The 13,827-nt window shown below is 45.8% G+C and overlaps 1 protein-coding gene across 1 annotated transcript in view; it reads left to right on the forward strand.

The window, feature by feature from the left end:
* LOC115112487 (adenylate cyclase type 2-like) overlaps positions 1 to 13,827 on the forward strand; it is a 79,517-nt gene that overhangs the window by 53,447 nt on the left and 12,243 nt on the right. Inside the window, exons 4-14 of the mRNA XM_029639584.2 lie at positions 598 to 765; positions 1,076 to 1,225; positions 2,617 to 2,777; positions 5,991 to 6,102; positions 6,502 to 6,629; positions 9,130 to 9,288; positions 9,426 to 9,558; positions 9,659 to 9,847; positions 10,095 to 10,135; positions 13,298 to 13,375; positions 13,684 to 13,753. Of these exons, the coding sequence (XP_029495444.1) occupies positions 598 to 765; positions 1,076 to 1,225; positions 2,617 to 2,777; positions 5,991 to 6,102; positions 6,502 to 6,629; positions 9,130 to 9,288; positions 9,426 to 9,558; positions 9,659 to 9,847; positions 10,095 to 10,135; positions 13,298 to 13,375; positions 13,684 to 13,753 (1,389 nt within the window). The remainder of the gene's footprint in view (positions 1 to 597; positions 766 to 1,075; positions 1,226 to 2,616; positions 2,778 to 5,990; positions 6,103 to 6,501; positions 6,630 to 9,129; positions 9,289 to 9,425; positions 9,559 to 9,658; positions 9,848 to 10,094; positions 10,136 to 13,297; positions 13,376 to 13,683; positions 13,754 to 13,827) is intronic.

Consider the following 13,827-nt stretch of genomic DNA (forward strand, 5'->3'; position numbering starts at 1 on the left):
AATACACCATTACAGCACTGCCAACTGATGTGAATTCTGATGTGAAATTCACATCAGTTGGCAGTGGTGTAATGGTATAGGGAATGTTTTTCTGGCACACGTTAGATCCCTTGATACCAATTGAGCAACTTTTGAATGCCATACCTTGTAGAATCCATGCCCTGATGAATTCAGGCTGTTCTGCAGGCCAAGGGGCAACGACGATCATGCCACTCTCTGTTGCTTAGGTCACTTATTTAGCCCATTCTAATGTTCAAACGAACAGTAACTGAATGCCTTGATGCCTGTCTGCCTGCTTTATATAGCAAGCCACAACTACATGACTCACTGTAAGAGCGAACCATTTTTGAGAACGGGGTGGCCTACCTAGTAAACTGGCCACTGAGTGTACATATATGATATACACACATGAACAGAAGCATCAAAAAGTTATATTTGTCTAGTTATAGCATATCTTGCCAGTACACTGAGGTGACAGTTGTCCAGTAAAACCACTTGTTCTTTGGATAGTGCTGCCAATCCGAGACTCTTTCCCCACACAGTGTTTCATGTCACATCAGTCTGACCTATCTCTCTCTCTCTCCTTTTCTCCTGTAGGTTCCCTTCTTCCTGTTCATCATCTTCACAGTGTACACCATGCTGCCTTTCCAGATGTGCTATGCTGTGGTGCTCAGTGTGATCTCCTCACTCTCTCACATCATGGTCCTCACTCTACGCCTCACTGTCTTCAACACCCAAGATCCCAGCCCCTTTCTGGCCAATCAGGTGTGTTATTTGTTATGCTGTTAGTAACAATTATACATGTGTTACGTGATCTCCTGGTGATGCATAACGTTATGTATGCTCACAATGTTGTGCTTTAAATAGTTTTCTATAAACAGGAAGTATCTGTTTGTGTGTGTGTGTGTTTTAATAACTCATGTGTCATGTTTGTTTCAACGAGATTGTGTGCTATAGTGTTGTTTTTGATGTCCTGTAAGGAGTTTTTAAGGTCGTAAGACACATTTCTGTGAAAACAGACAATGCTTATTGTTGTAATGTCTTAGGTTGTAATGTCTGTCCCTCTGTCCCCCAGCTGCTGTCCAATGCGGTGGTGTTTCTGTGTGGCAGTGTGGTGGGGGCCTTCCATAAGGTCCTGATGGAGAGAGCACTAAGACAGACCTTCCAGGATACACTCAGATGTCTGGGCATCCGCATGAAGCTGGAGATAGAAAAGAGACAACAGGTGAGAACATCTTATCAGACACTCTGCTATCTTCTTGATTTAATTATTTACCTTTAAGGAAAGACCCTTGAGAATAGAAATCTACTTGGCAAGGGCGATCTCCCAGGGGTGTCTCTTTCTGAACAGAGGCACACCCGACTGAATACAGGAAGTATGAAAGACTAATAAAAGTTAATAGTGTTAGGCTAAAATATTTGTTGTCATAATAGCACTGGCTAATTTTTACTTAATTTAAGACCAGCAGCCTTGTTGTTTTCTGGCTTGTATTTTTCATTACGATGATCTAATCCCCTTCAAATAAAATTTAATTAATGATTTTTTTAAGTAGATGTCTGTGTGTGCTCCGTTAGTAAAAACGGGTGTCTGTTTCAAATGGATTTTTAACCATAATTGTTTTTAATTTAGAATAATAGTTGCTTAGGAAGTGACACCACACACCATGAGAGAGATGAGGCTGCTGGCTGCTCTGTTGCCTAGCAGGACAGAATGGAATGATATAATCGTTAACATTTGAACCGGCTCTGTTCTACTCTGTTGTATTGAGCCCGAAAAAAGGAGCAGTGCCACAGGGGTTAGCCAAAGAGCACAGGCACCATAAATAAAGAGAAGAGGGAAGGGAGGGTTTGAAATGGGTCTCAACACTGAGGTGAACAGTATTCCCTCCCTCTCTCCCTCCCACAGAGCATTGTTCTCTAGACCCAGTCAGATAGAATCTGCCAGATCAATTACAGCACAGAGCTGAGCTGACTGAACCAAATCAAGGCCACTTTGTGCAGAATGATTTTCCATGCTTTACGGTTTACTGGAAAACCTGCTCCAGTCATTTGAACCAGCAGGTGGTAATCTATCTGGGAGAGTATGTAGGCCTAACCAGTTGCCCCGTGACACTAGTCTTAGGTCAGTTTTACATTTCTTCCATTAATGGTTAAAGTTAGGATTTGATACCTAGGGGCAACCCCCCCATGGATGCAGCCAAACCAGTGGAGAGAGGAAAGATAGTAGTCCAGTGCCTCAGTATTGCATCATACGGGTGAACAGGAATTATGATGGGGTCAATGGGGATTGAAGAATGATTTCCTGAGACATCTCCTTATTAACTTCTTAGATTCTCATCTCACCTGACTCTATTCCATTCCAGAGGCTCTCAATGCAATGTTCTATCTTTCTGTTGACTGGCTGTACAACCAGACTGGCAGCACAATGATTATAAAGCTTTTAACAGTAATCTGAATGAATAGGGCCCTTGTTAGTGGAGTTACTAGATCAGCAAGACACTCTGACAGCTGGTTGATACTCAGATTGGGTTGGGTTCATGACCTTTCGTCTATCGGACAGTGTGTGTGGTTGGGTGGGTGTGGTGTGTTGATGCTAACGTGTGTGTGTGTGCGTAGGAGAACCTGCTGCAGTCTGTGCTACCTGTCTACATCTCCATGAAGATGAAGCTGGCCATCATGGAGCGTCTGCAAGACTGCAAGGACAAAGAAGAGCAGCAACGACTCGTCAAAGACAACAACTTCCACAGTCTCTACGTCAAGAGACACGAGAACGTCAGGTACAGTACAACAATAGCCTGTCAAGGACTAAGAATATGACTGAGAAGCATACAGCATGTTGAAATAACCTGTTATATTCTAAGAAAATTACTAAGAAACACAGTAGAATCCCATCCTTTGCCTGTCACTCATTGCCTGTCAAACTAAGCACGGTTTTCAGTCTACCAAATAACACACATGGAAAATATTTACCCAACCCAAATGTCCTCTTGAACGAAACTCCGCTTTTGGCTTTAGCTTTTACATTTTGGCTCTTTTTCTGCTTCTGGAACGGCCTAGTACATCACCGGGGCCAAGCATTCTTCCATCCAAGAACTCTATACCAGGTGGTGTCAGAGGAAGGCCCTAAAAATTGTCAGACTCCAGCCACCCTAGTCATAGGGTGTTCTCTCTGCTACCGCACTGCAAATGGTACCGGAGCGCCAAGTCTAGATCCAATAGGCTTCTAAACAGCTTCTACACCCAAGCGATAAGACTCCTGAACAGCTAATCAAATGGCTACCCAGAATTTTTGCATTGCCCCTCCCCCCTTCTACGCTGCTGCTATTTTCTATTATCTCTGCATAGTCACTTTAATAACTCTACCTACATGTACATATTACCTGGACACCGGTGCCCCCGTACTTTGACTCTGTATATAGTCCCGTTATTGTTATTTACTGCTGCTCTTTAATTATTTGTTATTCTTATCTCTTACTTTGATTTTTTTTCTTAAATCTGCATGGTTGGTTAAGGGCTTGTAAGTACGCATTTTACTGTAAGGTCTACACCTGTTTATTCGGTGCATGTGACAAATACGATTTGATTTGGTTTTGAAATTGTGTTTCCATAGCTAGGGACTTGAGAAGAGCAGAATCAGTTGCTTTGTGAGAAGGTGTTAAAGTTCACAGTTAGCCATTGTTATGTAAATGCCAGCTGAAAAGTACCAGTGGCCTGGCTTTGGCCCCAAGTGAGAGCAGGTCCGCCGGATTCATGGCCCAGTGAGACCCGGTGCCGGCCCGCAAAGATGGAAACAATAGTCTGAACACTGGGTTAAATCATATTGTCACGATCTTCGTTGGAAGCATACTCGGACCAACGTGCAGCGTGATCTGGGTTCCACATCTTATTTATTGAAGTAAGTGAACCGCACAACAAAACAATAAAGAAACAACGAAACGTGACTACGTGGTGCACATGCACAAAACACAAAATAATATCCCACAAACACAGGTGGGAAAAACAACTACTTAAATAAGATTCCCAATTAGAGACAATGACTACCAGCTGCCTCTAATTGGGAATCATACAAATCACCAACATAGAAAAATTAAACTAGACCCCACATAGAAATATTAAACTAGACTAGCTCCTAGTCACGCCCTGACCTACTCCACCATCGAGAAACAAGGGCTCTCTATGTTCAGGACGTGACACATATGTTGCATGTGTGCTTTGAATAGTTAGTTTGTGTTCTCTAAATGTATTCATTTAATTTCCCCTAACATCCTCTGACCCCGAGGACTGGAGTTGCCCATCACTGCTCTGGGCAGTCTATTTACACTCACAATGCCCAGTCAGTTCTCATGGAATTTAGCATGACAGTGTTAGCTGAGCATTGACCCAAATGAGGCCTTTTGTTTTATGGGCATTCATTTAGAAAGTGCGGAGAGACATTGGCTTTGTAGCCTATCCAGTGAACCTTGGCAGATGGCTCAATAGATTCCCTAAGTTTTAGACTCTGTAATTGCTTACAGACTGTACTGTACCTTCTACCTTCCTGGATAGAGAGGGAGCCCATTTGTTGTCCAAATTAAGGTCAACACGGTAACACTCTTCGATCTTCTCAGTAGCCTAACAAACTGACATTTGTAACTACCTGGTTGATTTGATGATAAGTTTAGACCCATAATTAATATGATTTGATAGAAAAGGAGGAACATTAAAACTGTCTGATCTGAGAAGGCCTTGTGAAGATCAGACTGTATCATGTGCTGCTGTGGCTCGGCTAGTGATGAATTCTCATTTAAGCCCTTTGGTGTTACTGTGAATTATAGCCCAACCACTTCCACATTTGATCCTTGTAATGACACAAGACATGCTTGTCATTAGACATGTTCTTTCCAAGAAAACACCTGGTTGTTGTCAGTCAGAGTTACTGGGCGGCCATTGTTCTCTGGTCTGGGCTGCTTGGCAAGCAACAGGCTAATGTTAGCTACTTTAATGAGGACTGACCTTGGCAGCAGTTAGCCCTCTGAGCCCTGGTAATGAGCCAGTGATTAGGCTGTGGCGGCTGAATGTGTGGTGGCCTGGGTCAGGTGCTCTGTGTGGAGGATAGGGTTAAAAATACGCTTATAGCACTTCCAATCAGTGTACAGTGCAGTGCTTCCCCCATTATTTTTTTGTCAGCAGCTGTGGCAAAGTTAGCATTGTGGTGGTGGGGGGGCGTGTTACTGGACGTGGCCAATGGCAAACATTTTAGTGGCTGTTCTACACATTTTAGTGGCTGTTCTACACATTTTGCCATGGACGGAGAGAACATTTTACAGTTTTAAAGCTAGTTCTCTGCAATTTAAAACTTTTGGTTACTACATGATTCCATATGTGTTATTTTATAGTTTTGATGTCTTCACTCTTATTCTACAATGTAGAAAATAGTAAAAATAAAGAAACCTTGGACTGAGCAGGTGTATACAAACTTTTGACTGGTACTGTGTGTTTTAATCATATATTTTGGAGTGGAGGCAACGGTGCTGCTAAATGAATATAGGAAAAACACTGCTGTAGTTTGTCTTTGAGCCAAACCCCTTAGCACGATCTCCCTTCAACTCAGTCTTCACCTCCTCTCTAGCCCCATAGGATTACTGTTCACCCAGGATAGGACCTCCAGCTGTAATCAGTTATCCCCACTCCAATTTCAACACCCCAGGAGTCAACCGTTGTCTGACAATGACACCCTTGTTTAGTGATACAACAACATCAGAGGGATTAATCAGTGTAGCGGCCAACCCGGCCGTATCCATGCAGACAACAGGTTTCATTATGACACTGATGTCTTGACCCCATATGTCCTGAGTCGGTCGTGATCAGTAAGCATGAAACGCAAGAAAATGCTTGGAAACTATGTGCAACAGGGAAGGACCATCTAAACTTGTCCAATAATGAATACTTCTTGTTTTCTTTGGAAACCGTGTGTCTTAATGAACACACCCTTGGTTTTTCTCTTTTTGCAGTATTCTGTATGCTGACATTGTGGGCTTCACCCGATTGGCCAGCGACTGCTCTCCGAAGGAGCTGGTCATCATGCTCAATGAGCTGTTTGGGAAGTTTGACCAGATTGCAAAGGTGAGTTAATAATTTGTAAGATTTGCACCTTTAATTAAATTAACACTGACTTTTCACCTTGTATTTCATATTTAGCTACACTTTTACGCTTATTATGATAACATGACAGTGGAGTAATGCATAATCCACTTGTTATGTGGCATTAATCAGTGCTTGCTTCATCATAATAATTCTAATAATATATTTATTTTATAGAGTGCATTTCATGATACAAATAACCTCAGATAGTTAAAAACAAGTACATGTAGTTCTTGGGCTGGACACGTATGGATGTGTTGTGTGTTTGGTTCTTCAGGAGAACTTCTGAAACCTTGTTTGTGTTCATGCCAAATCCAGTTGACATGTCTGCTTCTTGGATGGTCTTCATGGTCTGTGGTATTTTTCTATTTTATTCTTCAGGAGAACGAGTGCATGAGAATCAAGATTTTGGGAGACTGCTACTACTGTGTGTCTGGCCTGCCTGTCTCCCTGCCCATGCATGCCAAGAACTGTGTGAAGATGGGTCTGGACATGTGTGAGGCCATCAAGTGAGTTCAGAGGAGGCCTTCTGGGGGGAAGACAATTACTAAAACATGTGATCCTTCTGGTTAGTTCCAGGTCTTTAGCAACATGTATTCTCATTAGATTGTGAGATAAATAGCGTATAGTAAATCAAATGTGTTAAAGTCGGGTAGGGAGGGTAGTGTTATTGTATAACGCAAGGGGGACCTTCTGGCCTAAGTAGTATGTGTTAACATGAGTTGTCTGGGTCAATGATGGTTATGAGAGTGAGTTAGTTCTATAATCAGGTGTTGTGGAGGACTGGAGGGTCTGTCAAAGGAAGGCTTTATCATGGCCCTGTTGGACAATCAAATCACATTTAATTTGTTACACGCTTCGTAAACAACAACAGGTGTAGACTAACAGTGAAATGCTTACCTAAGGTTCCTTTTCCAACAATGCAGAGTTAAAGATAAATGAAATACAAAATAGAAAGTGACACAAGGAATAAATACACAGTCAGTAACAATAACAAATAAAAATAACATGGCTATATACAGGAAGTACCAGTACTGAGGCGATGTGCAGGGGTACGAGGTGATAACATGGCTATATACGGGAAGTACCAGTACTGAGTCGATGTGCAGGTGTACGAGGTAATAACATGGCTATATACAGGAAGTACCAGTACTGAGTCGATGTGCAGGGGTACGATGTAATAACATGGCTATATACGGGAAGTACCAGTACTGAGTCGATGTGCAGGGTACGAGGTAATAACATGACTATATACGGGAAGTACCAGTACGGAGTCGATGTGCAGGAAACGAGGTAATAACATGGCTATATACGGGAAGTACCAGTACTGAGTCGATGTGCAGGGGAACGAGGTAATAACATGGCTATATACGGGAAGTACCAGTACTGAGGCGATGTGCAGGGTACGAGGTAATAACATGGCTATATACAGGAAGTACCAGTACTGAGGCGATGTGCAGGGGTACGAGGTGATAACATGGCTATATACGGGAAGTACCAGTACTGAGTCGATGTGCAGGGTACGAGGTAATAACATGGCTATATACAGGAAGTACCAGTACTGAGTCGATGTGCAGGGGTACGATGTAATAACATGGCTATATACGGGAAATACCAGTACTGAGGCGATGTGCAGGGGAACGAGGTAATAACATGGCTATATACAGGAAGTACCAGTACTGAGGCGATGTGCAGGGGAACGAGGTAATAACATGGCTATATACGGGAAGTACCAGTACTGAGTCGATGTGCAGGATACGAGGTAATAACATGGCTATATACAGGAAGTACCAGTACTGAGTCGATGTGCAGGGGAACGAGGTAATAACATGGCTATATACGGGAAGTACCAGTACTGAGGCGATGTGCAGGGGTACGAGGTAATAACATGGCTATATATGGGAAGTACCAGTACTGAGTCGATGTGCAGGGTATGAGGTAATAACATGGCTATATATATATTTTTTACATTTTTTATTTCACCTTTATTTAACCAGGTAGGCAAGTTGAGAACAAGTTCTCATTTACAATTGCGACCTGGCCAAGATAAAGCAAAGCAGTTCGACAGATACAACGACACAGAGTTACACATGGAGTAAAACAAACATACAGTCAATAATACAGTTTTAACAAGTCTATATACAATGTGAGCAAATGAGGTGAGAAGGGAGGTAAAGGCAAAAAAGGCCATGGTGGCAAAGTAAATACAATATAGCAAGTAAAACACTGGAATGGTCGTTTTGCAATGGAAGAATGTGCAAAGTAGAAATAAAAATAATGGGGTGCAAAGGAGCAAAATAAATTAATTAATTAAAGACAGTTGGGAAAGAGGTAGTTGTTTGGGCTAAATTATAGGTGGGCTATGTACAGGTGCAGTAATCTGTGAGCTGCTCTGACAGTTGGTGCTTAAAGCTAGTGAGGGAGATAAGTGTTTCCAGTTTCAGAGATTTTTGTAGTTCGTTCCAGTCATTGGCAGCAGAGAACTGGAAGGAGAGGCGGCCAAAGAAAGAATTGGTTTTGGGGGTGACTAGAGAGATATACCTGCTGGAGCGTGTGCTACAGGTGGGAGATGCTATGGTGAACAGCGAGCTGAGATAAGGGGGGACTTTACCTAGCAGGGTCTTGTAGATGACATGGAGCCAGTGGGTTTGGCGACGAGTATGAAGCGAGGGCCAGTATGAAGTGCGGGAAGTACCAGCACTGAGGCGATGTGCAGGGGTACGAGGTAATCGAGGTAGTTATGTACTGTATATATAGGGAGGGGTAAAGTGACTAGGCAACAGTATAGATAATAGACCGTAGCAGCAGCGTATGTGGTGAGTATGTGTGGCGTCAGTATGCATGTGTGGCGTCAGTATGCATGTGTGCGCATGTTATGACAAGAAGGAAATAGTTGATTTGTTCAGCTGGCTCTGATGTCAAAGCAATAAGAAGGAATCCCAGGGAAACCAAAATGAACCCACACACACACATATGACACACATGACATTTTCTGATCCTGCCCCTCAGACGAGTGCGCGAGGCCACAGGTGTGGACATCAACATGAGAGTGGGCGTGCACTCCGGCAACGTGCTCTGCGGTGTGATTGGCCTCCGCAAGTGGCAGTTTGACGTTTGGTCACATGACGTCACCCTGGCCAATTATATGGAGTCTGGAGGCTTACCTGGGTATGTTAGTAGTTGAGTTAACCATGTATGGTAAATCTTTAATCCTAATGGTCGCATTCATTATTAAGTTACTAGTGGTAACCTAGTTCTAGTAAGTCCATTTTACTAATAGTAACCCCCATCTTTGTCTTGATCAGGCGTGTCCACATCACTGAGGCCACCCTGAAGCACCTGAACAAGGCCTATGAGGTGGAGGAGGGGAACGGTGGGCTAAGAGACGCCTACCTGAAGGAGCTCAACATACAGACATACCTTGTCATCGATCCTCGGGTGAGCTACTTCATTTAATGTATTACCTCCAGAATCCCTGACAAGGGCCTTATCTGTATATGTGAGACTGTACTCCTCGTTAACGTGTGTGTGTCATCAGTCTAAGAACCAGGCTCTGAACAGCCACAGCATGCCCAAGCCGCGTGTGAATGACGGGCTGAAGATGCGGGCGTCAGTGAGAATGACCCGTTACCTGGAGTCCTGGGGCGCCGTAAAACCCTTCGCCCACCTTCAGAGCAGAGAGGGGTACACCACAGACACCATGGTCAATGGAAAATCACGCTGCAAGGTGAGTGACGGCTGGGGGCCACTGCATTATAACTGATTAAAAGATTACCAGACATACTTCCTCTAACAGAAATAGTCCACTTTACACATCAAATCAAGCATAACAGTTTGAAATGTATTGCTACAAACATCACTATTTCCTGTGGAAGACTGTTGTGACTGTTGATGGCATATTTAAATGCTGCTTTACTTCTTGCTGTTTTACGCACGATGTGTCTAACAAACAGTTGTTTTAAAAAAAAATCTAGGACATCCCTCTGCGCACAACTCACTCGAAGATCACTGAGAGGTAAGGAAGGCCAAGTCTGAGAACACGGAGAGGATGAGTTCATTTGTTTATATGTTAACAAGAGCCCTGAACTGGCATCATGTCAGAGTGGTGACGTCAGACTCTCCTTACTGGATTGGTACTCCTGCTATGCATCAGTCTGTTGATAAAGTGGGTGTTTATGGTTGTGGAGGTGTATTTAGGAAGCCAGTTATTTTTTTTGAATTACCAAATGCAAACAACAGATCAGTCACTGTACAGTAAATGTTAAGCGATTTGTAAGTCCACTTGTGGATGTTACACGTATTGTATATAAAAACACAAACACATTTACTTTTTACAAGGTCATCAAGTTTGGTCGCAAAGGGCTTAGAAGTTGTCTCTTTTTCCTCCTTACTGACAAAAGCTGAACCACGTGAGTGCAGTAGACAGGACAGGGAAATAAGAAAATTGCCCCGAAAGACCTTTTGTCTCAGCTGTGGTTCTAGTGGACACCGATACTGTGAATGGACACTTAAGAGGTTAAGAGGAACCGGCTGTGTTCCTTCCGATGTGGTCGGTGGCCCTTCCTATGTTCTTTCATTTGGTCAGGAACAGTCCCTCTTCATGTAATGTTTAATAAAAACAAAATAGTTTCTTTATTCAGTTACAATACAAGCTTTATTAATATTTGATCCATTCTACAGAGACAGACATTTGTTGTTTTAGTACACATGAATCCTCACATACAACACACAACAGTCCCATACAGGGACAACAATGTCACCATCTTGAATGTATCTATCTCTCACTGTTGGTCCCTGACAGCTTTGATGAGTCTGTAGAGGAGCCCTTCTCCTCACCCGCCCCTCCGCTCAGCACCTATAAGTGAGTGGAGCCAGCATGGCTCACAACGCAACTGCTCCCTTCTGAGTAGAGGAGGAGAATCTTGATGTTTCACAGCACCATTAACCTCCAACCCTTCTTTCTGGGTTAACACCCCCCCCCCCCCCCCATACTGCCTAGAGCAGCCTCCCTCTTCTGTGTAACAGGGCATCACAGGGATTCCCACACCTTTACAAAGCAAGCAGGGCATAGTAACCACTCTCTACTAAGTGTTTAAAGTGTCTTTTTGTTTTCCTCCTGGAGTTATGTGCTGTTATAAATACTGTGTGTGTGCCTCTCTGTCTGTGTGTGTGTCTGTCTTTGTGTGTCTGTGTGTATGTTTCCTTCCTGGTGGGGCAGGGGGCACAGAGCAGGGGTACTGCTGGGAGACTCCTGTTCAGTCACCCAAGTTCAACTAACACACAACATCCTGCACACACACATATTATAGAATGAATGACACACACCCACCCCCCTTCTCTCTGTTTCCACTAATGCTGAGAATGGCCTAAACCAGTTGCCTCCCTGCACAGCACACTGGGACTGAATAACCTGCATGATCTTGGCTGGTTTACCAGCATCCATCTGTCTTCTGTCTGTCTGTCTGCGTGTCAGTCTGTCTGCGTGTCAGTCTGTCTGCGTGTCTGTCTGTCTGCGTGCCAGTCGGTCTGTCTGTCTGCGTGTCTGTCTGTCTGCCTGCCTGTCAGTCGGTCTGTCCGTCTGCGTGGCGGTCGATCGGTCCGTCTGCGTGGCGGTCGGTCTGTCCGTCTGCGTGGCGGTCGGTCGGTCCGTCTGCGTGGCGGTCGGTCTGTCTGCGTGTCTGTCGGTCTGTCTGCGTGTCTGTCTGTCTGTCTGCGTGTCTGTCGGTTGGTCTGCGTGTCGGTCGGTCGGTCTGCTTGTCGGTCTGCTTGTCGGTCTGCTTGTCGGTCGGTCTGTCTGCTTGTCGGTCAGTCTGTCTGCGTGTCTGTCGGTCGGTCGGTCTGCGTGTCTGTCGGTCGGTCGGTCTGCCGGTCGGTCTGTCTGCGCGTTGGTCTGTCTGTCTATGTGTCGGGCCGGTCTGTCTGCGTGTCGTTCGGTCTGTCTGCGTGTCGTTCGGTCTGTCTGCGTGTCGTTCGGTCTGTCTGCGTGTCGTTCGGTCTGTCTGCGTGTCTGTCTGTGTGTCTGCGTGTCTGTGTGTCTGTCTGTCGGTCGGTCTGCGTGTCTGTCTGTCGGTCTGCGTGTCTGTCGGTTGGTCGGTCGGTCTGCGTGTCGGTCTGTCGGTCGGGCTGCTTGTCGGTCGGTCTGTGTGTGTGTCGGTCGGTCGGTCTGTCTATGTGTCGGGCCGGTCTGTCTGCGTGTCGTTCGGTCTAACTGCGTGTCGTTCGGTCTGTCTGCGTGTCGTTCGGTCTGTCTGCGTGTCGTTCGGTCTGTCTGCGTGTCTGTCTGTGTGTCTGCGTGTCTGTGTGTCTGTCTGTCGGTCGGTCTGCGTGTCTGTCTGTCGGTCGGTCTGCGTGTCTGTCGGTTGGTCGGTCGGTCTGCGTGTCGGTCGGTCGGTTTGCTTGTCGGTCGGTTTGCGTGTCGGTCGGTCTGCGTGTCGGTCGGTCTGTGTGTCGGTCGGTCGGTCTGTCTGCGTGCCGGTCTGCGTGTCGGTCGGTCTGCGTGCCGGTTGGTCTGCGTGCCGGTCTGTGTGTCGGTCGGTCTGTCTGCATGTCAGTCTGTCTGCGTGTCGGTCTGTCTCTGCGTGTCGGCCGGTCTGCGTGTCGGTCGGTCGGTCGATCTGTCTGAGTGTCTGTCGGTCGGTCAGTCAGCGTGTCGGTCGGTCTGCGTGTCGGTCTGCGTGTCTGCGTGTCGGTCTGCTTGACGGTCTGCCGGTTGGTCTGCGTGTCGTTCGGTCTGCATGTCAGTCGGTCTGCTTGTCAGCCTTCGTGTCGGTCGGGTCTGCGTGTTGGTCAGTCTGTCTCTGCGTGTCGGTCGGGTCTGCGTGTCGGTCGGTCTGCGTGTCTGTCGGTTGGTCTGCTTGTCGGTCGGTCTGCGTGTCGGTCGGGTCTGCGTGTCGGTCGGGTCTGTGTGTCGGTCGGTCTGTCGTTCTGCCTGCCTGCGTGTCGGTCTGCCTGCCTGCGTGTCGGTCTGCCTGCGTGTCGGTCGGTCTGCCTGCATGCCGGTCTGCCTGCGTGTCGGTCGGTCTGTCGGTCTGCCTGCGTGCCGGTCTGCCTGCGTGTCGGTCGGTCTGTCGGTCTGCCTGCGTGCCGGTCTGCCTGCGTGTCGGTCGGTCTGCGTCTGTCTGTTGGGCTCTGTGTGTCTGCTAGTCTACCTCTTCCTTAATGTCTGAGTGTTTTACAGGAACAAGTCCCAGAAGAGCAAGTTTGATGAGGAGCTGCACAATGAGATGACCACCACCATCGATGAGCTCAGCAGCAAGTGAGTCTCTATAGTCACTAAATAGTCAAGACATTCAGAGAATAGTCACTAGGTAGGAATACAAGTTTAAACCTAATCTCAGAATGAAGGGTCTAATGTTATCTAATCTTCCTAGCCACCAACATATCCCCTGAGAAAAGTATTATTTAGCCAATTGGGAATAATATTGACAAAGATGAGTCAGTCATCAGAAAATGTATTTTAGATATTGAGTTGTAAAAATAGAGAGCTTGCACTCACTCACTCACACACACCCACTCACTCTTTCACACACTTTTCCTCACACTCTCTCCGCATGTGACCTCCAGACAGTGGGTGAAGTCTGAGGAGATTAGCAGTCTGGCTGTGTGGTTCCCTAAGAAAGAGCTGGAGAAACAGGTGAGTGTTTGTCTCAGAGCTGTCTAGACACTGTTGAGAGGAGCATTGCTGTCCTAGTATACACTGTAGTAGTT

The sequence above is a fragment of the Oncorhynchus nerka genome, linkage group LG27 (genome assembly GCF_034236695.1).
Source record: "Oncorhynchus nerka isolate Pitt River linkage group LG27, Oner_Uvic_2.0, whole genome shotgun sequence".
NCBI classification, from domain to species: domain Eukaryota; kingdom Metazoa; phylum Chordata; class Actinopteri; order Salmoniformes; family Salmonidae; genus Oncorhynchus; species Oncorhynchus nerka.